Source organism: Cetorhinus maximus, chromosome 16, assembly GCF_964194155.1.
Source record: "Cetorhinus maximus chromosome 16, sCetMax3.hap1.1, whole genome shotgun sequence".
NCBI classification, from domain to species: domain Eukaryota; kingdom Metazoa; phylum Chordata; class Chondrichthyes; order Lamniformes; family Cetorhinidae; genus Cetorhinus; species Cetorhinus maximus.
Window position 1 is genome coordinate 96718699 of NC_135894.1, and position 27070 is coordinate 96745768.

Here is a 27070-nt window from a genome sequence, read left to right on the forward strand (position 1 = left end):
AGCTGAACAAGCTGGAAGAGTCCTCATGGACTTGTCATTCAATAGGTTCAGTTTGACTTTCTGATAGGATAAAACAGGCTTTAAAGATTGAACCACCTCTTAGAATCTCTCCTGATTTTAATTTCCTTTGAGGTGAAAACTGTGGCTTCAAGAACAAGTCAGGAATCCTGTGCTGAGTAACTCACCTCCTCACTTCCCAAAGCCTGTCCACCGTCTACAAGGCACAAGTCAGGAGTGTGATGGGATACTCCCCACTTGCCTGAATGAGTGCAGCTCGCACAACACTCAAGAAGCTTGACACCATCCAGGACAAAGCAACCCCCATCTACAAACATTCACTCCCTCCACCACTGACGCACAGTAGCAGCAGTGTGTACCATCTGCAGGATGCACTGCAGGAACTCACCAAGGCTCCTTCGACAGCACTTTCCAAACCCACAACCACCACCATCTAGATGGACAAGGGCAGCAGGTACATGGGAACCTCACCAACTGCAAGTTTCCCTCCAAGTCACTCACCATCCTGACTTGGAAATATATCGCCGTTCCTTCACTATCGCTGGGTCAAAATCCTGGAACTCCCTCCCTAACAGCACTCTGGGTGTACCTACACCACATGCACTGCAGCGGTTCAAGAAGGCAACTCACCAGCACCTTCTCAAGGGCAATTAGGGCTGGGCAATAAATGCTGGCCTAGCAGGTGACACCTTCACCTCATGAATGAATTTAAATATATATGTTGCAGCAAGTAACAATCTAGGTGGGCAGTAGTTAATTCCATAACATTGTGCATTAAAACTTTCTAACAAGAATTGATAAAGGCCAGAATGTCCGGGCGTGTGTCCTGACATCACCGCATGTCATTCAGACTTTCAGTTCACCTGAATCGGCTGCGCGCCCGCCGAACTGTCAATGGCCTATTCAGGCCATTTAAATATCAATTAAAACACTTAACAGAGCTGCCCAGCCAACCTTAAGGTTGGCCAGGCAGGTGAAGAGCCCAGGCGGCCTTTGCATCTATCATAGAACCTCATCCACGGGCGGGATGAGGTTTCATGAAGGTATTTAAAGTTTTATGAAAATTTGTAATAACATTCATAGGCATGTCCCAGCTCATGTGACACGTTCACACGATAGGACGTGTCTTAATTTTTTTTTTCTTTATTAAAGTTTTCAGAACTTCGGCTAATCTCCCCGAGGCAGCTCTTTGCCTCAGGGAGGTTTCTGCATTCTTTAGTGTGCATGCGCGAAAGAGCACACTCCCCGACTCAAGCAACCCCCACCCCCCCCAGCCTGCACAGGGAGCACTCAGCGCTTCCGGGCGCACGTCACGCTGGGCGGGCCTTAAATGGCCCACCCACGTAAAATGATGTCATGCCGCCAATCGGGGGTGCCGATTGGCTGTGCGCCCACCCGCACCTACTCCTGCACAACTCCCCCCCCCCCCCCCCCCCCCCCCCCCACCGCGACCGATGGGGAGAAAATTCTCCCCAAAGTTTCACATGAAAGGCTACCAGTCAAGATTAAAATCGGGATTTGGGGCTTGGAAATTAAATTAACTGAAGGATAGAAAACAATAGGTGATTGTTAGAAGAATGCTGTTGGAGTTTGGGGGTTAGCGCTGAGCAGAAAACCTAGAGTTCAGCATTAGAAAACTGCTGTTCTTAATTTACATAAATAATCTGCGATTAGATTTTCATCCTCACTCCCTGGAAGTTAATCTGGCGTAGTGAATCACCAAACCTGGTGGCGGTGGGGTTGATTGAGGCATGATGGTGGCAAGGGGTTTGTAGGGGTTGGGGGAAGGGTTGGAATCAGGGCCTGGAGGGGTGACGGGATGAAAAAGGAAGTCAAAGGGAAGCTGCGGTAAGAGGAATCGGGGGGCCTCTGGGAGAGCTGCAGTGCATTGTGTCCTGACAGCAGTGGGAAGATCGAGGTCCTGGTGTGGGTGGTGTGGGGGGGGGAGGGCGGGCGAGGTCAAAGTACTGGGGGCTGGTCATTGCAGGTACAGCCCAGATCACAGAGGCATCAAGGGGTAAATGTGGAGGCACTCAACTCCAAATTCTCGCATTGAGGAAGCTGTTGAGTTTCCTGACACTCTACAAACCCAACCAACAGCTGTATAAAAGCCAAAAGCCTGAATGACAATGAGGCTTACAACCTCAATTTCATATTGTTACAGGCAGGAGGGAGGTTAATTGAAACAGTAGTAATTTCTCCTCTCACCGCCCGTCAGCAAGGTGTTTTGACTAGTTTCCCTCTTTATGAATGGTAACCTGGTTTTTGTGTGATCCAATTTTCTATTAATAACCCCACAGGAAACTCGAGATTGGATGAACTGAAAAAGGATTCGTTTATTGCACACATTCAAAATGTGAAAGGAAGATTACAACGTCGCCTCCGCACTCAGGCAGTAAAGAGAGGGATGGAGAAAAGAGGGTTTTATATTGCAGAGAGCGCAGAGAAAATAAATATTGGCTCACGTTAGTTCCAGAGTCTGGAATCAAAGTAGTGAGGCGTTCCTGCATGGAGGTCGGTGGGTTGAAAATTGATGCTGGATAATTCACTTTTCCAGTGAGGTTGACTTCACACAATGAGATAGGCACATAGAGATGAATCAGTCTTGTAAGTGATAGTATAGGATTTCCAGCAGAAGCCGTGTAGATGGGGGCCAGGTATTTCACTTGGGCACATCTCCTTATCTGTGAGGCTGCTAGTTAGATGGTATACAGAAGTCCGAGTTATGCAGTTCAGCAAGGCAATATTACTTGTTCCACAAGCCAGAGGCCCATGTCACATGTCTTCCACCTCCCCACCATCTCTGACAAAGGGTGTGTATCAATCTTCTGGATTCCAAAAACTATGAAATGTTTCAGGCATTAGGGATTGAAAGGAAGGTTGTGGGGCCTTTGTCTTAGCAGACAGTCCATCTCCTTCTGGCCAGCCTGGGTTATTAAATCCAGATGGCCTTTGTATAGCTCTCTCTAAAGTTTGGCAGCACAGTCCACAAGGGGCTTTGAGTAGGTCTTCAGAGATAATGAGATGTGAGTTTTCCTGACACTGCCAAGTAGCTTCTTTTGTTCAGGGGTCACAGACAGACATAGGTTCAGCCATTTTAAAGGTCTTTGTTCAGTTTTAAAATTTTAGAAACAGCAATGCACGTATAAAAATATATTTATAAAAATATACAGTGTGAGGTCTAAGTAACTAACAATATTTAAAGTTGCAACCCGCATCCTTGGATCAGGTCTGTTATTTGGCCACCTTCCATCCTCAGATAAAGCAGAAATGGATGGGTTAGAGGCGGCTTTGGGTCAGGAAACAGATTGTCTTGAGACTTTTACCCCTGCACCCCCTCCCACTCCATTTACCAAAACCCTCCTTGTCATATAAAATTCAGTCAATTAAGTCTATTGATTACACAGGTGAATTCAAACCCAAACATATATTAATCCCACCTGCTTTTAATTGTTAACTGGAAATTAGATGCAAATTTATTTTTTTATCAGCATCAAAACAGAAACAAATTAACATAGGATCAGGCCATGAATCCCAGCATAACTGGCATCCACTGGAATAAGTGTGTGCAAAGACAAAGCTCTCCTCTAGTGACTTTTTTATTACTGCTGGTTTCATTGGTTGCTGCTTCTTACTGATTGAATTGAGGAAATCCACTTTTTTTTTGACGCTGCTGGTGGTAACCTCAATTTCCTGTTGACCCATTTATGCAGTACCTCTCTCAGCATTGAATTACCTTGCATCGACATATCTAAAGCACAGCAGTCATCTTCTGGCCCCGGCCAGCCAGTAATAGGTGCACTGATTGGCTCTGCATCACCCTCTAGTTATGGATACATCAAACCAACTACATCGGCCTCATCTAGGAACTTAGGACAAAGGAACATAGGAACACAGGATCAGGAGAAGGTTATTTAGCCCCGTGAGACGGTTCTAACATTCAATTAGATCATGGTTGACCTTTGACCTAACTCAATATACCCATCTTTGCCCCATATCCCTTAATACCTTTGGATAAAAAACCTAGGTTTCAAATTAATGTCCATCAAGCATCAATTGCCATTTATGGAAGAGATTTCCAAACTTCTACCACCCTTTGTTTGCAGAAGTGTTTCCTAATTTCACTGTTGAGAAATCAGTCTCTAATTTTTTGACTCTATCCCCTAGCCCCAGACCATCCAACCAGTGTAAATAGTTTCTCTCTGTCTGCACTTTCTGTACCCCTTAATGTCTTGCAAACTTTGATCAAATCACTTCTTAACTTTCAAAATTCCAGGGAATACGACCCTAATTTGTGTAAACGCTCCTCGTAATTTAACCCTTGAAGTCCAGGTATCATTCTGGTAAGTCAATATCCAGAATCTTGGTGTTGGTATTGGGGGGGGGGGGCACTCGCTAACGTATAAAATGATGCACGGTGACATCGGGCGTGTGTCCCGACGTCACCGCGCGTCATTCAGATCTTCAGTTCGTTGGGCGCGCACCAGAGTCAGTTGCGCACACAATCAATTGTCAAAGGCCTATTATGGCAATTTAAATATCAATTTAAAATAATTAACAGAGCTGCCCATCCAACCTTAAGGTTGGAGGGCAAGCGAAGAGCCCAGGCGGCCTTTGCATTTACCATGAAACCTCATCCACGGGCGGGATGAGGTTTCATGAAGGGTTTTTAAACTTTAATAAAAATTTTTAATAAAATTCATAGGCATGTCCCAGCTCATGTGACACTGTCACAAGAAGGGACATGTCTTAAAAATGCGAAAGAGCGCAGGCCCGGACTCAGCCTCCTCCCCCTGCCCACGCAGGGAGCGCTCAGCGCTTCCGGGCGCGCGTCATGCTGAGCGGGCCTTAATTGGCCTGCCCACGTAAAATGGTAATGTGCAGCCAATCACGGGCGACGATCGGCTGCACGCCCGCCTGCGCCCGCTCCCGCTCGGCCCCCCCGAGATGGGGAGAAAATTCTCCCCTATGTTGCATTCCCTCCAAAGTTAATAAATCTTTACTAAGTTGCGTTGCCCACAATTGATCTCAATACTTCAGATGAGGCCTGAAGCATAGCTACTACTCCCTTTGTGGTGAATCCATAACTCTCAGGGCTATGTGTTTTTTTTAATTGAAAGGACACTCTCCTGAGTTTTTTTTTAAAGGCTACAAGTTCACTTTGGCATGGGAGCAAGCAGCTTTCTTTTTCAAGAAATCACATCACTTCATCTAGAGGACCCACAAGATACCTGGTGAGATAAGAGTTTGTTTACTTGAGTTAACATAAAAAGAACTCCTGTTGCCAAGCCTTGGTTTCCTGTTGAATGGCTGAAAATACTCAGCCTGGTAAAATTTCTCTCTGAAAATTTTATGTTGAACTCAGTGTGTGCCTTGGAAGCAAACTGTGAGGGAAGACCGCTTGTCCCTCACCCTCCATCCCTCTCCCCCTGTATCGCCTACAGTTGAGAGTGGCTGTTCACTTTCAGCCAGAAACTTCTCATCTGCACTGAATGCCAGCGAACTGCGACAAGCGAGAGCTAACAAGGAGAGTGTTTCACCAAAGACCCTTTGGGAAAGACTTCCAGACCTTTTCGAACATTATCATTTTTTTTTTAAGTGTTCCCATACACCAACCTCTACAGAGACCTTATTTGTTTTGTCCTTTGTTTTGTGTTTGCGTGTGCGTACATGCATGTGTGTGTGTGTGTGTGTGCACGCGTGCACCTGCATGTTGGGATTTTAAAAGGGGTTAGATTGTTGTAATTCCAGATTACAAATTGTGTGTTAACCAGTTTTGCAACTTGTCTTTAAAAAAGAAGTTTCATTTTATAATAAACGAATCATTCTGAGTTTATTGAAAGAAGCCTGGTTAAAGTCTCTTTTATTCTGGGTCTAATAGTAGTAACGGTAAACAAATGGCTATTTTGGTGAGTGAATCAAACATTTACACTAATGTGATGACCTATGGAGTAGAGGGGCTAGAGAATTGGTGCACTCCTCCCATCCAGGTCATAACACCTTGTATTCTAGTTCTCTAGATATAAAGACCAACAATCGATTAGATTTCCTTTTGTTGTTTTTCTGTACCCATCCACAATATTTCAATGATTTATGTACCTGGACGACAAGTCTTTTTGGACATCCAATGTTTGTAATTTTTCACCATTTATAAAGTACACAGTTCTATCCTTCTTATGTCCAAAATGGATGACCTCGCATTTTGTTACAGTGAAATCTAGTTGGCATGACTTTGCTCATTTGCTTAATCTATCAATTCTTTTTTATAATGTTACATTTTCATCTACAATGCTTACAATGCCACCTTTGTGTCATCAGCAAATTTGGATGTGTGGCGTTCTATCTCATCAGCTTAATCATTAATAAATACATTGAATAGTTGATGTCCCAACATAGACCCTTGAATGACATCATTAGTCACATCCTGTCAATTGGAGTACCTGTCCATTATCCCTACTCTCTGACCCCTGCCGTTCAGCCAATTTGCCAACTAGATCAATAATCTGCCTTCAGTTCCATGATCTTCAAATTTAGTTAACAGTCTCTTATAAAGAACTTTATCAATTGCCTTCTGGAAGCTCATATAAATTAACATCTGTCTCTATTCAGATTTATCAGGCATGACCTGACCTTTACAAATTCATGCTGGCTCTTTCAAATTCAAGTTAGGCAAAGATTATTGGTCAAGTGAATGGTGCATGTAATCACTGGGTGAAACAAGAGTTTATTGATATAATTGGTGGAACCCATGAAATCATCTTGCAGTCTTGTCATGAAGATATTAATATATATAATCCCACCCCCACTCTCTCCCCCCCACCCCCAGCTCCCCCCCCCCCCCCTCACCTTAAACCAGCTTATATTTCACCCCCCTCCTAATATTACTCAGTTCTGTTGAAGGGTCATGAGGACTCAAAACATCAACTCTTTTCTTCTCCGCCGATGCTGCCAGACCTGCTGAGTTTTTCCAGGTAATTCTGTTTTTGTTTTTAATATATATAATGTTATTGGAAATTATTTTAAATTGGACTTGTAGTAGGGTCTGTGTCTGTGGGTGTGAGTGTGTGTCTCAATTGCATTAAAGCCAGTTAGTCTGGGCGTTTTGATGTACAGTAGTTTTGAGATGTTAAACAGTAAGGTAAAGAGTCCATTTGCATTTTGTTGAAGAAACCATTCAAAGACTGGGGGCGAAATCTTGCACCTAGCTAGGAGACACCAAGCAATATGTTTACATTACTAATAAAATTGATTCTATGAAAGGGGTTTTATTGTTAGAAGAGGTGGAGTTCAGAGGGCCTGGTGATACAACGAGAATTTGCATTCAAAGAGAAGGCTAGGCATATACAGAAAAAGAGTTTTGAGTGGGTAGGCCAGAGGCATGCTACCTGTAAGCCTACAACTGTGCGAAGGAACCAAATTGAAAGGAACCTCATTTTGAATTCATAAGATAAAATGTGCTTTGCGTGGTGTCTGTTTAAGTCTATCGGCTATTGTCGCCTTAGGGAAGATTAATTTGGGTATTTGTTTAATTGTTATTATGGTAGTAATTTGTAAACACATGTATGTGTTTAATTCCTTGTTAAGTTAATAAATGTTTAGTTTCATTTATATGAAAAACCTCTTGAGGCTTGTTGGCTTTCATTTCTGAATTCAGAGTTGCATCTCAAACATACCAATTGAAAATATAGGTTATGACAGTTGTATAAAGTTTCCCTCTGGGATTTTAAATAATTCAGTCTTTACCAACAGCTGTGTTATAACAAGCCCTAGGGAGCCACAGACCCCCACCCCAAGTTGAGAATCCCTTCTTATGTGACTGGGCAGATAATCAGCGGATGAAATTTAATGCAGGCAGTATTAAAGGGCTGGGCTTAGGAAAAGAAATGGGTAATACATGCAATACAGAAGGATTGGAATAGTAAAGATGAAGCTGAATGAGCCCGAAGAGTCTTTGTGGACTTGACATTCAACAGGTTCAGTTTGACTTTCTATGATAGGATAAAACAGGCTTTAAAGATGGAACTGCCTGTTAGAGCCTCTCCTAATTTCCATTTCCTTTGAAGAGAAAGATAAATAATTATCCAGTCTGCAGCACTTGTAATTGCGGTCGAACCACCTGGGTATTTCAGGTAAAGAGTCTGTCAAAAATAAATCACCAGGAGCCTTCAATAGTGATTTTATTACCTTGTAGATGGACGCCTGTCTGTCCTTCACATGATCTTCAGTGCAGGAATTCTATGGAGGCTTAGGGAAAAGTCAATGCCGTGCACTGACACAAGGGACAACTCTGTGTCAATGAAAGTGGTTCTAAGGGCACCTCTACAATTAGGGACTCATGCAATAACTCATGCAAAAGTTGGTCTGGTAATGATGAAGGTGCCTGGGGTAGGTGCACATAAAAAGAAAGACAGGTTTCCATTTGTATAGTGCCTTTCACAACCTCAGGGGGATGCCCCAAAATGCTTTACAGCCAATTTTCTTTCGAAGTTTAATCATTGTGGTAATGCAGGAAACACAGCTACCAATTTGCACACAGAAAAGCCCCACACACAGAAATGTAATAATGAACAGAGAAACTGTTGCAGCGATACTGGTAAAAGGATAAACTTTGACCAGGGCAGTTGGAGGACCTCCTCAAAATAATGCCATCGGACCTTTTCATTCAACTGAGAGGGTAGACCGTTGTGTTTTTATAATGATATAAAGACACCAATCGCTCATAAGGGATTGGGTAAACATTGTTGGGGGCTCATTTATCAAGACGAAGCACATAAGAGCACTTGTACAAAGGTAGAGAAGCCTGAAGACATCAGAGCTGTGCTGTGTCCTGCTCACAGGCAAAAGTGAAACTAAAGCTGGATCACATGACACACTTCCCTTCTAGTTATGTCATGCTGCCATCACTTAAAGGCATATTACAACATAGACGGGTCCTTGTTTTAATGTCTCATCCAAAAGGCAGCCTCTGACAATACAGCACTCGTTCAGCTCTGCATTCAAATGTCAGCCTAGATTTATGTTCATACCACTAGAGAGAACTCACAAAAAGATGGTTCAGTGGATACTAATGCTCAGCTATGAGACTCTCCTCCCACCACATCCTTGTTAAAACTCATAAATCACATGTAATGAGCTCAATAACATAAGACTTTGAGGAACAGCAGCACATAAAGTGAGAAACCACTTTCATGCTCGAAATGGCAATCACCAAATAAACTGAATTAACAACAGAAAACTTGCGCTAAATGCTGCACTCTATATCCGCTTTATTTAATAGAAAATGCAATTACATCAGAAACAAATAATTTCAAAAATAAAAGTAGAAAGTTGCAGCTCTTGGGACATGCATCTATATTTAAGCAATAAAAACATACACGTTAATAGGCTTTCCGTCATCCTCAAAGGTAAGTACACAAGAACATTTTCCCAGGTTTCCCTCCCTGTTCCAGTGTCTGGTCATTTGCCCCCACTCCCTCTACTCTTAGTATTTCTAGTCAGCTTCTATACATGAGGGCAGCAAAGACACATCTGAAAATTGTAAATTCCAGCTGTGGCTTTTGGAGAGCCATCACCTCAGCCCCAGGACATCACTGCAGGAGTTCTAGTTCACTAAAGAACTTTAGGGTAAGTCTTATCTGAACTGGCTAATGTGTGACTCCAGCACCACACCAATACCATTTACTCTTGAATTCTCTCTGAAGTAACCTAGCAAGGACAATTTGGGATGGACAATAACTCCCAACCTTCCCATTTACTCTTGAATGCTCTCTGAAGTAACCTAACGAGGACAATTTGGGATGGACAATAACTCCCAACCTTCCCATTTACTCTTGAATGCTCTCTGAAGTAATCAAGTCAGGCAACTTGGGATGGACAATAAATCCCAGCCTTGCCAGGGACACCGACAATTCGAGAATGAATATTGAAAAAAAGAATTAAAGTCTTTAAGCAGTTCATAATTAATTTAACAGTTTTAGCCCAGAGTTATTCTCACAGCAAAAAGCTGGATATACATGTCCAGCAAATCTGGTTTTAAACGTGTGTAAGTGTGTCACTGTGTCAGTGACCTGGAAGAATGACACAGTCCCTGTATCATAGTTCAACTTAACTCGGATCCTGCTGATGGAGGGGTGCGTTAATAGATGTGTACGCTGGGCATTATGAAAGGCTGACAAGTTACTAAAGCAGAGATACAAGCACCAAGCTTTTGCGGTGTTCCGAAGATCAGAATTCCTACCTATCTTCTGTATATTTCCATATGCGATCCCTACCCCCCACCAATCACCAACAGTTTCCACATCCCAGAAAGAGCGTCCACAGGGGAATCTCTTTGTGCAGAGGATTTGAGGGTGGCTGACAAACCTCTCTGGATTATTTGGGTAGCGCTGCTCCTGACCACTGTACATCATTGATCGCAGATCATTGGACAGAATCAGGTGCTTGTTCGCTGTGTTTGGATCCAGGGTTAACTTTGACAATTCCTAGAAGGAAAGGAATAAGTTTATCAGAGCAATGATTGACAGCTGCAGGGTAAGAGTGGAGGCATTTTGCAAATAGTGGGAGCTGCACATAACTCTTTACACTACATTCTTTGGAAAGGGACAGGCCAGTGACTTAAAGTGACAGGCCAGTGTCCTAAACGGACAGGCCAGCATCCCAAAGAGTCCGGCCAGTGTCTTAAAGACCAGTGTATGAAATGGACAGGCTAGTGCCTCAAAGTGACATACCAGTCTCTGAAAGGGAAAAGCCAGTACCTTAAAGGGACAGGCTGATGTCAGAAAGGGACAGGCCAGTGTCTCAAATTGACATGCTAGTGTCTTAAAGAGACAAGCCAGAGTCTTAAAGGGACAAGCCAGTGTCTTAAAATGATAGGACAGTGCCTTAAACGGACAGGCCAGTATCCATATGAGCCAGGCCAGTGTTTTAAAAGGGACAGGCCAGTGTCTGAAAGTGACAGGCCAGTGTCCTAAACAGACAGCCAGCATCTTGAAGGCCAGTCTTGTATCTTAAAGGGTTAAAGGGTAAAGCCAGTGTCTCATAGGGATATACCAGTGTCTTAATGAGGCAGGCCAGAATCTATAAGGGACAGGCCACTGTCTTCAAATGACACGACAATTTCTCGAACGGAGAAGCTAGTGCCTTAAATGACAGGGCAGATAATTATAGGGAGAAGCCCGTGTCTCAAATTAACAGATTAATGTCTTAAAGGACAGGCAAGAGTATTAAAGTGACGGTCCAGTGTTTTAAAAGGGCGGGCAGGTGTCTTAAAGGGACAGGCCAGTGTATCAAAGGGACAGGCTAGTGCCTTAAAGAGGCAGGCCAGCGACTTAAATTGACAGGCTAATGTCTTAAAGGGACAGGCTAGTGTCTTAAAGGACAGGCCAGAGCATTAAAGGGACAGTCCAGTGTCTTTATGGGACAGGCCTGTGTCATAAAGGGACAGGCCAGTGACTTATAATGACAGATTAGTGCCTTAAGGGGTAGGCCAGTGTCTTAAAGTGGCAGGCCAGTGTCTTAAAGGGGCAGGACAGTGTCTTCAAGTGACAGGCGAGTGCCTTAAACGGGCAGGCCAGTATCCAAAAGAGTCAGGCCAGTGTCTTAAAGGGACAGGCCAGTGTATCAAAGGGACAGGCTAGTGTCTTAAAGGGAAAGGCCAGTGTCATTAAGTTACAAGCCACTGTCTCATACGAACAGGCCAGTGTCCCAAAGAAACAGACCAGTGTCTTAAAGGGACAGACTAGTATCTTAAAGGGACAGGGCTGTGTCTTAATGTGACAGGCCAGTGTCTTCATTGGCCAGGCCAGTACACCAAAGAGACAGTCCAGTGTTTATAGGGACAGGCCAGTGTCTTAAAGTAACAAGCCAGTGTCTTAAACGGACAGGCCAGTGTGTCAAAGGGAGAGGCATGTGTCTTAAAGGGACAAGCCAGTGTCTTAAAATGACATGCCAGTGTCTTAAACGGACAGGCTAGTATTCCAAAGAGTCAGGCCAGTGCCTTAAAGGGACAGGCCAGTGTATCAAAGGGACAGGCTAGTGTCTGAAAGTGACAGGCCAGTGTCATAAACGGACAGGCCAGCATCTTGAAGGCCAGTCTTGTATCTTAATGGGACAGGCCAGTGTCTCATAGGGACATACCAGTGTCTTAAAGGGACAGGCAAGAATCTATAAGAGACAGGCCAGAGCCTTCAAGTGACATGACAATGTCTCAAACGGACAAAACAAAAACAGAATTATCTGGAAAAAGTCAGCAGCATCGGCGGAGAAGAAAAGAGTTGACGTTTCGAGTCCTCATGACCCTTCAGCAGAACTGAGTATAGTTAGGAGAGGGGTGAAATATAAGCTGGTTTAAGGTGGGGGGTGGGGTGGGGAGAAGTTGAAGGGGGGTGGGGACAAGCAAGCAGTGATAGGAGCAGATAATCAAAAGATGTCACAGACAAAAGGATCAAAGAGGTGTTGAAGGTGGTGATATTATCTAAGTAAATGTGCTAATTAAGAATGGATGGCAGGACACTCAAGGTACAGCTCTAGTGGGGGTGGGGTGGAAAGACTGACAAGGTATTAGTTGTAGATTTAAAAATAATGGAAATAGGTGGGAAAAGAAAAATCTATATAAATTATTGAAAAAACAAAAGGGAGGGGGAAGAAACGGTGTGGGGATGGGGGGAGGGAGTTTAAGATCTAAAGTTGTTGAATTCAATATTCAGCCCGGAAGGCTGTAAAGTGCCTAGTCGGAAGATGAGGTGCTGTTCCTCCAGTTTGCGTTGGGCTTTCTCCTAACTATACTCAGTTCTGCTGAAGGGTCATGAGGACTCGAAACGTCAACTCTTTTCTTCTCCGCCGATGCTGCCAGACCTGCTGAGTTTTTCCAGGTAATTCTGTTTTTGTTTTGGATTTCCAGCATCCGCAGTAGTTTTTTGTTTTTATCTCAAACGGACAACCTTGCTGGGGAGTATTTAAACTAGTGTGGCAGGGGGATGGGATCCCAGGAGTAGGATCAGATAGGTCAAATTCAGATCAGAAAAATGGAGGTAGAACATTAGCTAGGGACGTTGTGATAGACATGGAGTTACAGGAGAAGCAAAGTTTACAAAGTGTCCAGCAAGGGAAATTGATGGGGTTAAACAGTTTATACTTCAATGCAAGGAGTATTACAAGCAAGGTAGATGAGTTAAGGGCACAGGTAGACACATGGCAGCAGGATGTCATTGCTATAACAGAGACCTGGCTAAAGGAGGGACAAAACTGGCAGCTTAATATCCCTGGTTATAGAGTCTTCAGACACAATAGAGTAGGAGATAAAAAAGGAGGTGGGGTGGTAGCACTAATGGTTAAAGAATCAATTCCAGTTGTGAGAAGGGATGATATACTAAATGGGTCAACAAACGAGGCTTTATGGATTGAGCTTAGAAATAAAAAAGGAGCAGTCACACTACTGGGAGTATACTACAGACCCCCAAATAGTGAAAGGGAGATAGAAGGACAAATATGTAGGGAAATTTCTGCTTGTAAGAACAAGAGGCAATAATAATAGGAGACTTCAACTATCCTAATATCAACTGGGATTCAAACAATATAAGGGGCACTGAGGGAGACAAATTCATGCAGTGTGTCCAGGAAATTTTTTTCAACCAATTAGTGACAAACCCAATGAGAGGAGATGCAATTCTAGACCTAGTCTTGGGGGACAAAGAAGGGCAAGTGGGAGAAGTGACAGTTGGCGACCATATCGGGGACAGTGATCACAATTCTGTTAGATTTAGCATTGCCATGGAAAAGGACAGGGATAAGGCAGGAGTAAAATTCTTGAACTGGGGGAAGGCAAATTTTGCAGAACTGAGAAGGGACTTGGCTGAGTTGGACTGGACAGCACTGCTGGAGGATAAAACAGTGGAAAACCAGTGGGAAGCACTAAAAAGCGAGATCCTAATTTTACAAAGTAAACATGTCCCCTACAAAAATAAGAGTGGTACTGCCAAATCTAGACCCCCCTGGTTGTCTAGAGGAATACAGGGGAATATCAAACAGAAAAAGAAAGCGTACAACAGGCACAAAGAACTAAGCACTGCAGATAGACTAGACGAATATGGGAAGTGCAGGGACGAAGTGAGAAAGGAAATAAGGAAATTAAAGAGAGGGCATGAAGAAAGATTAGCAAGTAAAGTTAAAGAAAACCCAAAGATATTTTATCAATACATTAATGCTAAAAGGTTAGTTAAGGAAAAAGTGGGACCTATCAGAGATGAAGATGGAAACTTGTGTGTAGATGCAAAGGCTGTGGGAAAGGTTTTGAATGAATATTTTGTCTCCGTGTTTACAAAGGAAAGGGAGGATGGGAGGATGTAGATATAGTAGTCCAGGACGAACACTATGAGATATTGGACGGGATAGTCATAAAGAGAGAGGAAGCACTCGAAGGATTGAAATCCTTGAAAGTTGATAAGTCACCAGGGCCAGATAGATTGTTTCCGAGGTTGCTGAAGGAAGTCAGGGAGGAGATAGCAGATGCTCTGAGGATGATTTTCCAATCTTCACTAGATACAGGGGAGGTACCAGAGGACTGGAGAAATGCAAACGTATTTAAAAAGGTTATTTTTATTTAAAATATTTAAAAAGGCAACAAAGGAAATGCCAAACAATTATAGGCCAGTTAGTCTTACATCGGTGGTGAGCAAATTAGTAGAATCAATCCTGAGAGATAGGATTAACTGTCATGTGGAAAGGCATGGACTAGTCAGGGATGGTCAGCATGGATTTGTTAAAGGAAGGTCTTGCCTCTCAAATTTGATTGAATTCTTTGAGGAAGTGACAAGAAGGGTTGATGAAGATAGTGCAGAGGATGTTGTGTACATGGATTTTAACAAGGCATTTGACAAGGTCCCAGATGGCAGATTGGTTAGGAAAGTAAAAGCCCATGGGATTCAGGGTAATGTGGCAAACTGGATAAAAGATTGGCTTTGTAACTGTAAAGAGTAATGGTTGATGGGTGCCCTTGCGAATGGAAAGTTGTCTCAAGTTGTGTTCCACAGGGCTCGGTGTTGGGACCCTTGCTGTTTGTGTTATATATTAACGATTTGGACGTGAACGTGGGGGGCACGATTGGGAAATTTGCAGATGACACGAAGATTGGCCGAGTAGTGGATAGTGTAGAGAATAGCCATAATCTCCAAAACGATATAGATGGGTTGGTGGAGTGGGTGGTAAAGTGGCAGATGGATTTTAACATAGAGAAGTGTGAGGTCATACATTTAGAGAGGTCAAACAGTTACAGGGATTATACAATAAATGGGAATATACTAAGAGGGGTAGATGAAGTGAGAGATCTTGGAGTACAAGTACACAGGTCCCTGAAGGCAGCAGTTCAAGTAGACAAGGTTGTAAAGAAGACATATGGAATGCTCTCCTACATTGGCAGAGGTATAGAATATAAAAGCAAGGATATAATGTTGGAATTGTATAAAACACTGGTGAGGCCACAACTGGAGTATTGTGTGCAGTTCTGGTCACCACATTACAGGAAGGATGTAATAGCTCTGGAGAGATTGCAGAAGAGGTTTACAAGAATGTTGCCAGGGTTAGAAAAGTATAGCTACAAGGAGAGTTTGGATAGGTTGGGGTTATTTTCCTTCGAACAAAGAAGGCTGACAGGTGACTTGATTGAGGTGTACAAAATTATGAGAGGAATAGATAGAGTGGACAGGATAAAATTATTTCCCTTGGTGGAGCATTCTAGAACCAGGGGACATAGATTCAAGATAAGTGGCAGAAGGTGTAGAGGGGACATGAGGAAGAACTTTTTTACGCAGAGGGTAGTGGGTGTCTGGAATTCACTGCCCAAGTTGGTGGTAGAGGCAGAAACTCTAAACTCTTTTTAAAAGTACCTGGATCTGTACCTTAAGTGCTGTAAACTGCAGGGCTATGGGCCGGGTGCAGGAAGGTGGGATTAAAAAGGGCACCTGGGTGTCCTCGGGCTGGCATGGACAAAATGGGCCAAATGGCCTCCTTCTGTGTTGTAACTTTTCTATGGTTCTATGGTTCTATTAACACTATTGAGTTGAGTTGCAGCAATTGGAGCTCACCTATTCTGATGGTACCAAAGCCAGATGCAAAACAAAGACCGTGCGTGGAATACTGAAAAGTGAATGCAGTGATGAAAGTGGATTCATATCCTATTCCACTTTTGAAAGACTGCATTGAGAAAGTGGGGCAATCAAAGTCCATTACAAAGATTGACTTGCTGAATGGATACTGGCAAGTACCTCTATCGGAATGGGCGAAGAGATTTCAGCTTTTGTAACACCAGTTACTCTCAGTTCAAAGTAATGTCATCTGGAATGAAAAATGCACCAGCAACCTTCCAGAGACCAACGAATAAGGTTATTGCTGGACTGAGTCGCTGTGTTATGTACATAGGTGATCTGGTGGCATTCAGTCAAACATGGGAGGAGAACTTACAGCATCTGGGGCAACCATTTGATTGCCTACAAGAAGCTAAGTTGGCGGCGAGCTTGGCTAAGAGTGAATTTGCGAAAGCACAGGTCACATATTTAGGCCATGCTGTTGGGCTTGGTCAGGTGGCCCCATGAGATGTAAAAGTAAAGGCGATTGACAAGTTCCCAGTTGCCCATCTCCGTTTCACCAGCCATCATATAGAAGGTTCAATGTTAATGCTGCTCTTGACACAAGCTCCTGTGTTAGCTGCGGTGCTTTGTTAGCCACTATACAAAAAAAAAAATACCTATTCAGGGCTTCGTGGAGAGACAGGGACATGAACTCGCCCAGTACATTCTCCCACACCTAACCTTGCACACTCTGCTGCTCACGTTACTGTTTTACCACCTGTACTGTGGTTTTTCCCTTACTCGCCTTGGGCAGAATTTTCAGTGTCCACTGGCATCGGGCGTGTTCGGTGGTGTGAGCGGACAATGTGGCGCAGCGGGAAACCAGTTCACCATCGTCCGCTCAGCCCGCCGACAGCAGGCCACCTTTCCCGCAATCGAACGTCGGGAACCTCATTGTAATACAGCTGCATATTATTATCAGGCCAGCCCGCTGGAATTGTTGCCCCCCCCCACCACCCCCCGCACCCCCCCCCCCCCCCCCCCCCCCCCCCCCCACCCCCCCAACCCCCACAACTGGATCGTCCGTCCACATTGGCAGGAACGCACACCAACGTGCTTCACAACAGCACATAAAAGGGCATGCACTTGGCAGGCTGCACTTTGAGGGGAACTCAGAGCTGAGTACACAGTAACGTTGTGCAGCACTCTCCAGGGTCACCTGTTGGGCTTCAAGCTTCAGGGGGCATTGGGAGGTCAGGGTTAAGAGTAGCCTTGCCGTTGAAGCGACTCGTGGCGGAGTGGGGGTTTAAGGGCAGCCCTGCCATTGAGGCGACTGGTAGCATGAGTCCAGGGCAAGGGCAGCCCTGCCATTCAATATAGCGCACAAGCATTCGTGGTGGGGTGTAGGGTGGGCTAGGGAGGTGGCCGCGCATTTGGGAAACCTGCATAAAGTGACCATTCCTCTGTAACTGAGACAGTTCAGGCGCGGCCACATTGATTTGGCTGGGGTCGGGCTCCTAACTTATCTGCCCCCTCAAGCAACGCAGAGGCATCAAAGTGCCACCAAGTGCTCCAAAACTTTTAACCACCACCACCACCACCCCTCCCCCCCACCGCCCCCTGTCCCCAGCACAGACTGCAAATTCATGAGCATTTTAATGGACTGCAGAACAATTAGACGACTGCACACGTTGTACAATCTCTTCGCTAAAGCTCGCCATGGAGCAGTCACTGTTGTGGGCGCTCACAGCCCCTTGCAATGTTAGCATCCTGCTTGGGACCAGTCTACCCCATGGTTCAAGCTCACAGGACAGCCATGTAGCGCATTAATCTCTGGCCATCCAAGTGGTGGCCAGCACTCTCCGGGAAGCATGAAGTGACCAGGACAGGTTCTTAGTTTACCCATGCTAACCAGGTGCCTCTCTCTTTCATCCTACAGGAGGAGTACATCAGGATCATGGAGCCTGCTGAACTAGCTGTATGCCTGATGGCCTACAGAGAGCGAAGACAACGGAGGAGAGAGTGACTGAGGTGCCTGGCTGCGCAGAGGCAGGAGCAGCCCACTCAGGAAGAAGGGGCAGCTGGGGCTCCCGCACACGCCACCCAAGAGCCACAGCGAGCCATCATAGGCTGGTGTCTAGTGACACCCAGGGTCTCTAGACGCCGGCTTTCATACCTGCAGATGACTGAGAACCAGTGGTGCCAAAGACTGCGCATGTCTAGGAAACTGGTCACTCACATCTGCCAGCTACTGCAGGATTTGGTGCCATGGGGGCGTGGAGGGCATCCACTGCCCATGGCCGTGAAAGTGACAGCGGCACTCAATTTCTACACCAATGGCTCCTTTCAGGGCTGCACAGGTGACCTCTGTAGGATCTCACAAGCCTCCACCCACAAATGCATCCATGAGGTCACAGGTGCCATCTTCACGAGGACACACAACTTTGTGCATTTTGCCCAGGACCAGGGCAGCCAGGATTCAAGAGCGATTGGATTCACCCAGATCTCGGGTTTCCCACAGGTTCAGGATGCGATCGACTGCACTAATGTGGCGCTCAGATCTCTGTCACCACACACGGTGAACTACATCAACCGCAAGCATTCCATTCACTGAACATGCAGCTGGTGTGCAACCACCAGAAACGCATCCTGCAGGTGTGTGCACAGTTTCCAGGTAGTGTGCATAACGCCTACATCCTGAGTCGCTCACAGATCCCTGCAATCTCTCAGGGTCCTCAGAAGCTGCAGGGTTGTCTCCTCGGGGACAAGGGCTACCTGCAGAGGATGTGGCTGATGACACCCGTGCAGCGGCCTCAGACTGCAGCAGATCGATGTTATAATGAGGCTCATGCTGCAGCTCACAACTTGGTGGAGCAGGCCATTGGGATGTTGAAACTGAGGTTCCGGTACCTGGACCAGTCTGGTGGAACCCTGCAATACAGTCCACAGAGGGTGTCATGCATCATCGACGCCTGCTGCGCCCTTTGCAACAGGGAGACGAGCTGGCTGAGGAGGAAATGGAGGAACTGGAGGTCTCCTCTGATGAGCAGGACACTCAGGGGGATGAGGCCCTCACACTGGCCAGACAAGGCAGGCACACTCGAGAGGCCCTCACAGCTACTAGATTTGTGGAGGATGATGACGCCATGCAGTGAGGAGACACCATAGATCCTCCCATTGCATCTGTGAACGTTTGACTCCAGTCTGGCTTCTGGCAGCTTGAATACCGTCTGTGATAACACTTCTGTCATGGAGACGCAGTGGAGGCTGTAATAGTCGCTCGATTGCAGGAGGATGATGACGACATGCAATGAGGATATTATATAGATCTTCACATAGCCCCTGAGAATGTCTGACTCCTGTCTGGCTGAGGGCAGCTCGCTTGCGCTCTGTGGTCAGGGTCATATCGTAGAGACACAGCCATTAAACTTTAGAAGCATCTAATCCTTTGCCCGCCTTCAGCACCTGACCCCTTCAAGAGCACAGCATCACTGGTCACAGATGCTGAAGAGATGGGGACCAGCCCCACCTTAAAGGTGCCAAGAGCACACAGAGAGAATGATGGAACTCAGTGACTCCTGCCCATTACATTTGGGCAGCAATGACCAGCACCATTGAGGTGCAGACATCAGTAATGTGTCCAGTGAGTGTGAGGCCGGACCATCACTTTGGTCTGAAGGTTACTCACTGCAAAGGGAAGAGGCCCTGGACTGAGACACCTGCCTTTATCTTGTGCAGGAAAGTGTCACATCTGAGTGACACGAACACTGCGCATCAGAACAAGGAGCCATAGACAGGGAGACATTCTTCGGAGTTTATTAACAATAGTGAACATTATGTACAAGTGATTAACATCCATGCCCAGGCTGTGCAACTAATTCTTCTTAACTTACCTAACACTGCCGCTACGTCTTGGTGCTCCCCAGACATCCACAGCGGAGGTGGAGGCAGCCTGCTGACTGCGATGCCCTGTCTGTGATGACCTTGATGGGTGTCCTCTGGAGGACCGAGACCCGGAGGACCCCAGCCTGCTTTCGGGGTTCTGCTGTGTGGCAGTGGTACCGTCCTTGGCAGTGAACTGCAGCTTCTGGGGTCACAGGAAGAGGGGGTTTGGATGGAGTGGACATTCCCGGAGTCACCTGGGTGGATGGCCCTGGGGTATGTACCTGCTGATCCTCCTCCCTGTGGGAGCCCGAGGGCCTCAGGCTGACTCCTTGAGGAGAAGGGGTAGCTGGAGTGAGATCGGGCTGCCCTGCACCCCACCCGGCCATTAATCCATTAATTAGCCCATTTTCTTTCCTTGCCCATCCAATGTTACAGTTGGCGGGCGGGCAAATCGGCCAGGAGGCCTTTCGGTTTTTGAGGAAACTTTTTTTGGGCGGGATGGGGTTTCCGTAAATAATTTTTTTAAAAAAATGTTTGGTCAGGATTTTCATAATCTCCACGTAAAGGTGCATGAGTCCGCTTTGCGGACACTTTTTCTGGAACTTAAAGGTTTTGAATTTTGTTTTTAAAATTCTTGAGCTCCCTGAGGTAGCGCCGAGTTTCTCAGCGCATGCTTCACGCTGGCTGGCCATTAACTGGGGTCAGGGCCCGATGACAGCCGGCGGACTGATTCGAGGCTGCTCCCGGGCCTGCCCGAAGAGGGGAAAATCCTACCCAATGAAACCTCGCCGTAAAACAGGTAAAATAGAATCATTCTTTCTCCACGTGGTTTGCTTTCAGTGTTACCACCTCACCTTCTGATACGTCTGATAAATCTCTCCAATACATTCGTTTTCTGTCTGCTGTCTTGCAGATCTGTTTTTTTCTGGCTGTTGAGCTAATGTTGCTATTGTAGAAGACTTGGACCTGGTTTCTTTCAGCCCCTGGTACTTGTAGGCAGTTAATACTGTAAATAAGGAATAGAACAAGAAGGTTAGGAACAACAGACAGTGTTGATGCAAGAGGCAGTGACACAGATAGTATGGGGACTGCAGACAGTATGGGGACTACAGACAGTGAAACAGACGGTTTGGGTACATTGGACAATAAACTAAATTCTCAAATCCATGGCATGTGATCCCACTGTCAGTGGCCCCTATGTTTTATTATTATTGGCTGACCTTGTGTGCAAGCTTCCAGTTTACCCACCTGAATAGTTCCGTTGAGATTGAACATAACCACACAGTTCTGCAGTCGTGTCCTTTACCGGTGCTGCCCAATGTTCAGGTGGTGTTGCCTCTTCCAAGGCGCTGCTTATGGCAGATGTCGCTAAAAATTTTAAAAAAAATAATGAGTGCTGGGGATAATGGAGAGCTTGTGTACACAGAGCTACAAAACCAGGGCTCATGCTGGAGGCAATTTCAATTGTGGCTTTCAAAAAAAAGTTGGACAATTATCTGCAGAGAAAAAAAATTACAGGGCTACAGGGAGAAGGCAGAGCAGTGGGACAATGTGAGTTGCTCTTGCAGAGAGCCAGAATAGATACGACAAAAGGGTTGGCATAAATGGGTCTTATTCTGCTCGACAAGATATAACGAGTGGTGTGCCACAGGGATCAGGTGGCCCTCAACCTTTTAGCAATTCATATAAATGGCTTGGATGAAGGGACCAAAGATATGGTTGCTAAATTTGCTGATGACACAAAGTTGGGTAGGAAAGTAAACTGTGAAGAGGGCATAAGGAAGCTACGTAGGGACATAGATAGATTAAGTGAGTGGGAAAAAATCTGGCAAACGGAGTATAATGTGGGCAAGTGTGAAATTGTCCATTTTGGCAGGAAGAATGAAAAAGAAGCCTGTTATCTAAAGGGCGAGGGCTTTGAGATTCAAAGGGATCTGGGTGTCCTAGTGCATGAATCACAAAAGGCTAGTATGCAGGTACAGCGAGTAATTAGGAAAGCTAATAGAATGTTATTGTTTACTGCAAAGGGAATTGAATACAGAAGTAGGGAGGCTATGCTTCAGTTGTACAGGACGTTTAGGTTTTGAAAATGCACTGCTGTAGTGACTAACTGGCTTGCCATTGTCATGTAACTGCCATGAGGCACTCTACCTCTGGGGGAAGACACCTTAGGATCAGTTCAATAAAGGCTCTCACTGAGTACACATTCAAGAAGTACAGTTGTCGTTATACTTGAAACACAGGGCATTGGTGAGACCACATCTGGAGTACTGTGTACAGTATTGACCTCCTTATTTAAGGAAGGATAAAAATGTAATAGAAACAGTTCAGAGATGTTTACTAGACTCATGCCTGGAAGGGTGGGTTGTCTTATGAGGAAAGGTTGGATAGGCTAGGCTTGTATCCACTGGAGTTTAGAGGAATAGTAAGAGGCAACTTGATTGAAACCTTTAAGATCCTAAGGAATCTTGACAGGGTGGGTGTAGGGAGGATTCTCTTGTGGGAGAATCTAGGAGTAGGGGTCACTGTTTAAAAATAAGGGGTCACCCATTTAAGACAGAGGCGAGGAGAATTTTTTTTCTCTCAGAGGGTCATGAATCTTTGGAAGTCTTTTCCTCAAATGGCAGTAGAAGCAGAGTCTTTGAATCTATTTAAGGCAGAGCTAAATAGATTCTTGATAAGGAAGGAGGTGAAGGGTTATTAGGGGTAAGCTGGAATGTGGAGCTGAAGTTACAATCAGATCAGCCATGATCTCATTGAACGGCAGAGCAGGCTCAGGGTGCCGAGTGACCTACTCCTGCTCCGAATTCATATGTTCATATGACAGGCTGAATGGCCTCTTTCTGTGCAGTGCCATTCTATGGTTCTATATATACTTGCACTGGTTATGCTGTAACCCTGGGCTATCAGCTGAATATTAGCTGAGGGCAGAAAAGACTGTGTGTGCTGCTGCATGACATGAGCCTTCTAAATCTATGCACTTGGGAGACTGTCAATGGAACCTGGGAGATGCCAGTGCCCCAGTCCACAAACACAACATCATTTTTGCCAGGGCTCAGCAGCTGGGAGCAGTTAAAAGTGCATTCCTTGGCCTTGGATCCAACTTAAAGAAGTAACATTATGGTGTATTACAACCCTTATTAATACTTGAAGTTTATTCAAGGTCCAATGTACCATCTGTTTAATTCCCCTCAACTTTAATCAGAGGGAGCCATACCCAAGGACAAGAAGCTGGGCTATGAGCCCTGCTTGATCTCTGAATGAAGGATTGAATCAACCAGAATTATTACCTTCTCCTTGATAGACATTTTGCAACTATTCCTTAAATAGATTGCAATTTCCCCGATATTATAAGGGTCTGGGTGAAACTCCTCAGTAAAAGTTCTCTCACCACAAGCAAATTGGAGTCTGGATTTTTGAGTCTTTTGATACAGAGGTCTAAATGAGACAATTAAAGTTTGAAGCATCACAAATTTATCATAATAAGAAAGTGTGCAATTGCGGTCGTTACGCAAAAGGTAACAATGGCACACTAGTTAAATCTCAAAAAGAAAAGTTAGCTGTTTCTTATTTCTAAAAGAGAATCCTGTGTTTAGACTTTAGTTGTTACAGATGTGCATTTCAAAAGAAAGTAAGGATATCCATCAAATATTAAAGTAATATTACCTTAATCCCCCAGTATGTGAGGTTCTCTAGGTTCAGAGAAAGGTGTGAATTCAATCTACAAAAATCTAATGAATCTGAAGATTTAAGTTTGGGTTGAAGTATTTATAATGAATTTTGGGGTTGTGTAATTAATCTTTATGTGGACGATGTTCATTTGATCAATAATAGACCACCCCATTTAGTATCCTATATCTGGTGAAATAACTGCCTAACGTAACATCTGGACCTGGGAAAATTTATTAATTTTGCTTCCAATTTCCACCCCTCCATCATTTTCACATGGTCCATCTCTGATACTTCCCTTCCCTTCCTTGACCTCTCTGTCTCAATTTCTGGTGATAGTCTGTCCACCAATATCCATTACAAGCCTACCGACTCCCACAGCTACCTCGACTACAGCTCCTCACACCCCGCTTCCTGTAAGGACTCCATCCCATTCTCTCAGTTCCTTCGTCTCCGTCGCATCTGTTCTGATGAAGCCACTTTCAAAAACAGTTCCTCTGACGTGTCTTCCTTCTTCCTTAACCGAGGATTTCCACCCACAGCGGTTGACAGGGTCCTCAACTGTGTCCGACCCATCTCCCGCACATCCGCCCTCACAACTTCCTCTCCCTCCCAGAACCATGATAGGGTCCCCCTTGTCCTCACTTATCACCCCACCAGCCTCCGCATTCAAAGGATCATCCTCCGCCATTTCCGCCAACTCCAGCATGATGCCACCACCAAACACATCTTCCCTTCACTCACCCCGGTGGCATTCCGCAGGGACTGCTCCCTCCGGGACACCCTGGTCCATTCCCCCACCACCCCCTACACCTCAACCCCCTCCCACGGCACCTTCCCATGCAACCGCAGAAGGTGCAACACCTGCCCCTTTACTTCCCCCCTCCTCACTGTCCAAGGGCCCAAACACTCATTTCATGTGAAGCAGCATTCCACTTGCACTTCCCTCAATTTAGTCTACTGCATCCGTTGCTCCCAATGCGGTTTCCTCTACATTGGAGAGACCAAACGCAGACTGGGTGACTGCTTTACGGAACACCTTCGGTCTGACTGCAAGCATTACCCAGACCTCCCTGTCACTTGCCAATTCAACACACCACTCTGCTCTCATGCCCACATGTCCGTCCTTGGCCTGCTGCAATGTTCCAGTGAAGCTCAACGCAAACTGGAGGAACAGCACCTCATCTTCCGACTAGGCACTTTACAGCCTTCCGGACTGAACATTGAGTTCAACAACTTTAGATCATGAACTCTCTCCTCCATCCCCACCCCCTTTCCGAACCCCCTTTTTCCAATAATTTATAGATATTTTTCTTTTCCCACCTATTTCCATTATTTTTTAATGTATTTCCATCCATTGTTTTATCTCTACCTTTTAGCCTATTTCAATCCCTTCCCCCTACCCCACCCCCACTAGGGCTATCTGTACCTTGCTCGTCCTGCTTTCTACCCTTAATGTCACCTATTATCACATTCCTTAGCTAATATCACCACCGTCATCACCTCTTTGTCCTTTTTGTCTATGACATCTTTTGGTTATCTCCACCTATCACTGGCCCTCTATCCAGCTCTACCTGTCCCACCCCCCCCACCTTAAACCAGTTTATATTTCACCTCTTTTTCATTTTTTCTTCGTTCTGTTGAAGAGTCATTCGGACTCGCAACATTAACTGTGTTCCTCTCCGCAGATGCTGCCAGACCTGCTGAGTTTTTCCAGGTATTTTTGTTTTTGTTTTGGATTTCCAGCATCCGCAGTTTTTTTTGCTTTTAACATAATGAGGGTGCCCGTTCATTCCCTAGAAGTGTTATTTTGAATTTATTCCTGGGGCAGAAATGTTTGCCCTGTGGGCGGGCCCGGCCAATCGAACGTGAAATACGCACGTTGATGTCGTGCCAACGTCAACACGCAGTCGCGCGATAGCGCACGCCGGAGCCGGCAGCATGCCCACCGACAATCGAGAGGCCTGTTGAGGCGGAAAGGCCAAGCGGCCTTTGCATTTTTTGGAAACCCCATCCCTGGGCAGGGTGAGGTTTCCAAAAGCAAATAAATATAAAATAAAAGCTTTAATTTTTCATTAATAACGTGTCCCTGCTCATGGGACATGGCAGCTCAGTGCCTCAGGGAGATTATGAAGCGCTCACTTCGCGCGAACGCGTGAAGGTTGCACTCGCCTGGCTCGCACTCCTCCACCCACCCACCCACCCACCCCCACTCCCCCCGTCCCACACAGGCAGTGCTCAGCGCTGCTGCTCATGTTTCACGCTGGGTGGGCCTCCATTGGCCCACCAGCGTGAAATCGCGGTCTGGTGCCAATCGCGGGCGGCGGGCGGCTTCCCGCCCACCCCTGCTGAGTAGCCCCCCCACCCCCCCTCCCCCCCGCCAAGGACAAAATTCTGCCTTTGAAAACGTTGCAGCATGTTGGTCAATGTTGCTTAGCCAAAGGACAGTGTCCAGTAATAAGACTTGATGCCGAGCATTGTTTTATCTGATTGTGGTATTAATTTTTGGGGTAGCATTGTACATGCTAATATAATGGCGAGCACCATAGAATACCATTATTTAGGCCTGTATATTTCTTATCTGTGAATTCACATTGTTGTGAAGGGAGTTAACCATAATGTATTTGCAAGCTAGGTTTGAGTGTTGTTAAAATGTGTTTTACTGTCAGTTTATTCATGGTAACTTTTAACCAAATATTCCTGTATTAATTCCATATTATTTGACCCGTATTCCTTCCCAACATTTGGAAAAGGTAAGCCGGGGTCAGGAGAGCTCAACAAAGAGAGCAGACAGTGACCCTGGCTGGAGGCTCACCATCAACACTCCCAGAAGAGAAGCTGATCATTCAACGCACACATTATAAAGGAAGAGCCAAATGCTGGAAACGTGTCAGCAACTTGTAGACTGCAAGTTCTCTGCTGAGCCATACAGTAATGTTAAACATGAACATGGTTTTACAACACTGTTACTAAGTATTGCTGAAGCTGAGGTTTTATTTACAATTGTGTCAATCGTAATTTAGGCTCTTGTCATTTAATATTATTGGACCAAGTGCTTAACAAAATTATGATATTTTAAGTTGTGTTGTCAGAGACGTTGTTAAGTAATGCTGCTTAAGGCACCCCAATGTATGACTTCATCTGTGGTGACCTACTTCCCTCAGTATTGCACTACGTTCCAGCTGTTACAGGATTGGCGTGTATAAACCTGAAGAATCATGCCTTGGATTATGTGCGCAAGCAAAACTGGTGCTAGTTAGTACCTTCTACATTATTGTCAGATTGTAATCTGATGTTCCTAAATGCGGGTGACAAAAGGAGGGTCAAGATTTACTTGATACTCATTGTTCAATGTTAACTTGCATGTGCACTAGAATTAATATGAAGGTTGTCACCCTTGAGGTCTTTCCCTTTAGCTTGGATTCTAACTCACTCTATCA

General features: G+C 45.3%; 1 protein-coding gene and 1 pseudogene across 2 annotated transcripts in view; both read right to left on the bottom strand.

Annotated features, from left to right (window-relative positions):
* Window positions 1-8414: 8414 nt before the first annotated feature.
* LOC144691906 (E3 ubiquitin-protein ligase TRIM7-like) lies at window positions 8415-16488 on the bottom strand. The gene is made up of 2 exons (XM_078560481.1): window positions 16471-16488; window positions 8415-10499 (listed from the first exon to the last, which is right to left on the bottom strand). Exons 1-2 carry the CDS (start codon window positions 16486-16488, stop codon window positions 9978-9980), a joined length of 540 nt encoding a protein of 179 aa, XP_078416607.1. The 3' UTR covers window positions 8415-9977.
* Window positions 16489-20811: 4323 nt separating this feature from the next.
* The window catches only part of LOC144691907 (E3 ubiquitin/ISG15 ligase TRIM25-like), a 32662-nt pseudogene continuing 26403 nt past the window's right edge, over window positions 20812-27070 (bottom strand). The window contains exons 6-7 of the transcript XR_013579229.1: window positions 21210-21329; window positions 20812-20967 (exon numbers count right to left, since the gene is read on the bottom strand). The product of XR_013579229.1 is annotated as an E3 ubiquitin/ISG15 ligase TRIM25-like (transcript). The remainder of the gene's footprint in view (window positions 20968-21209; window positions 21330-27070) is intronic.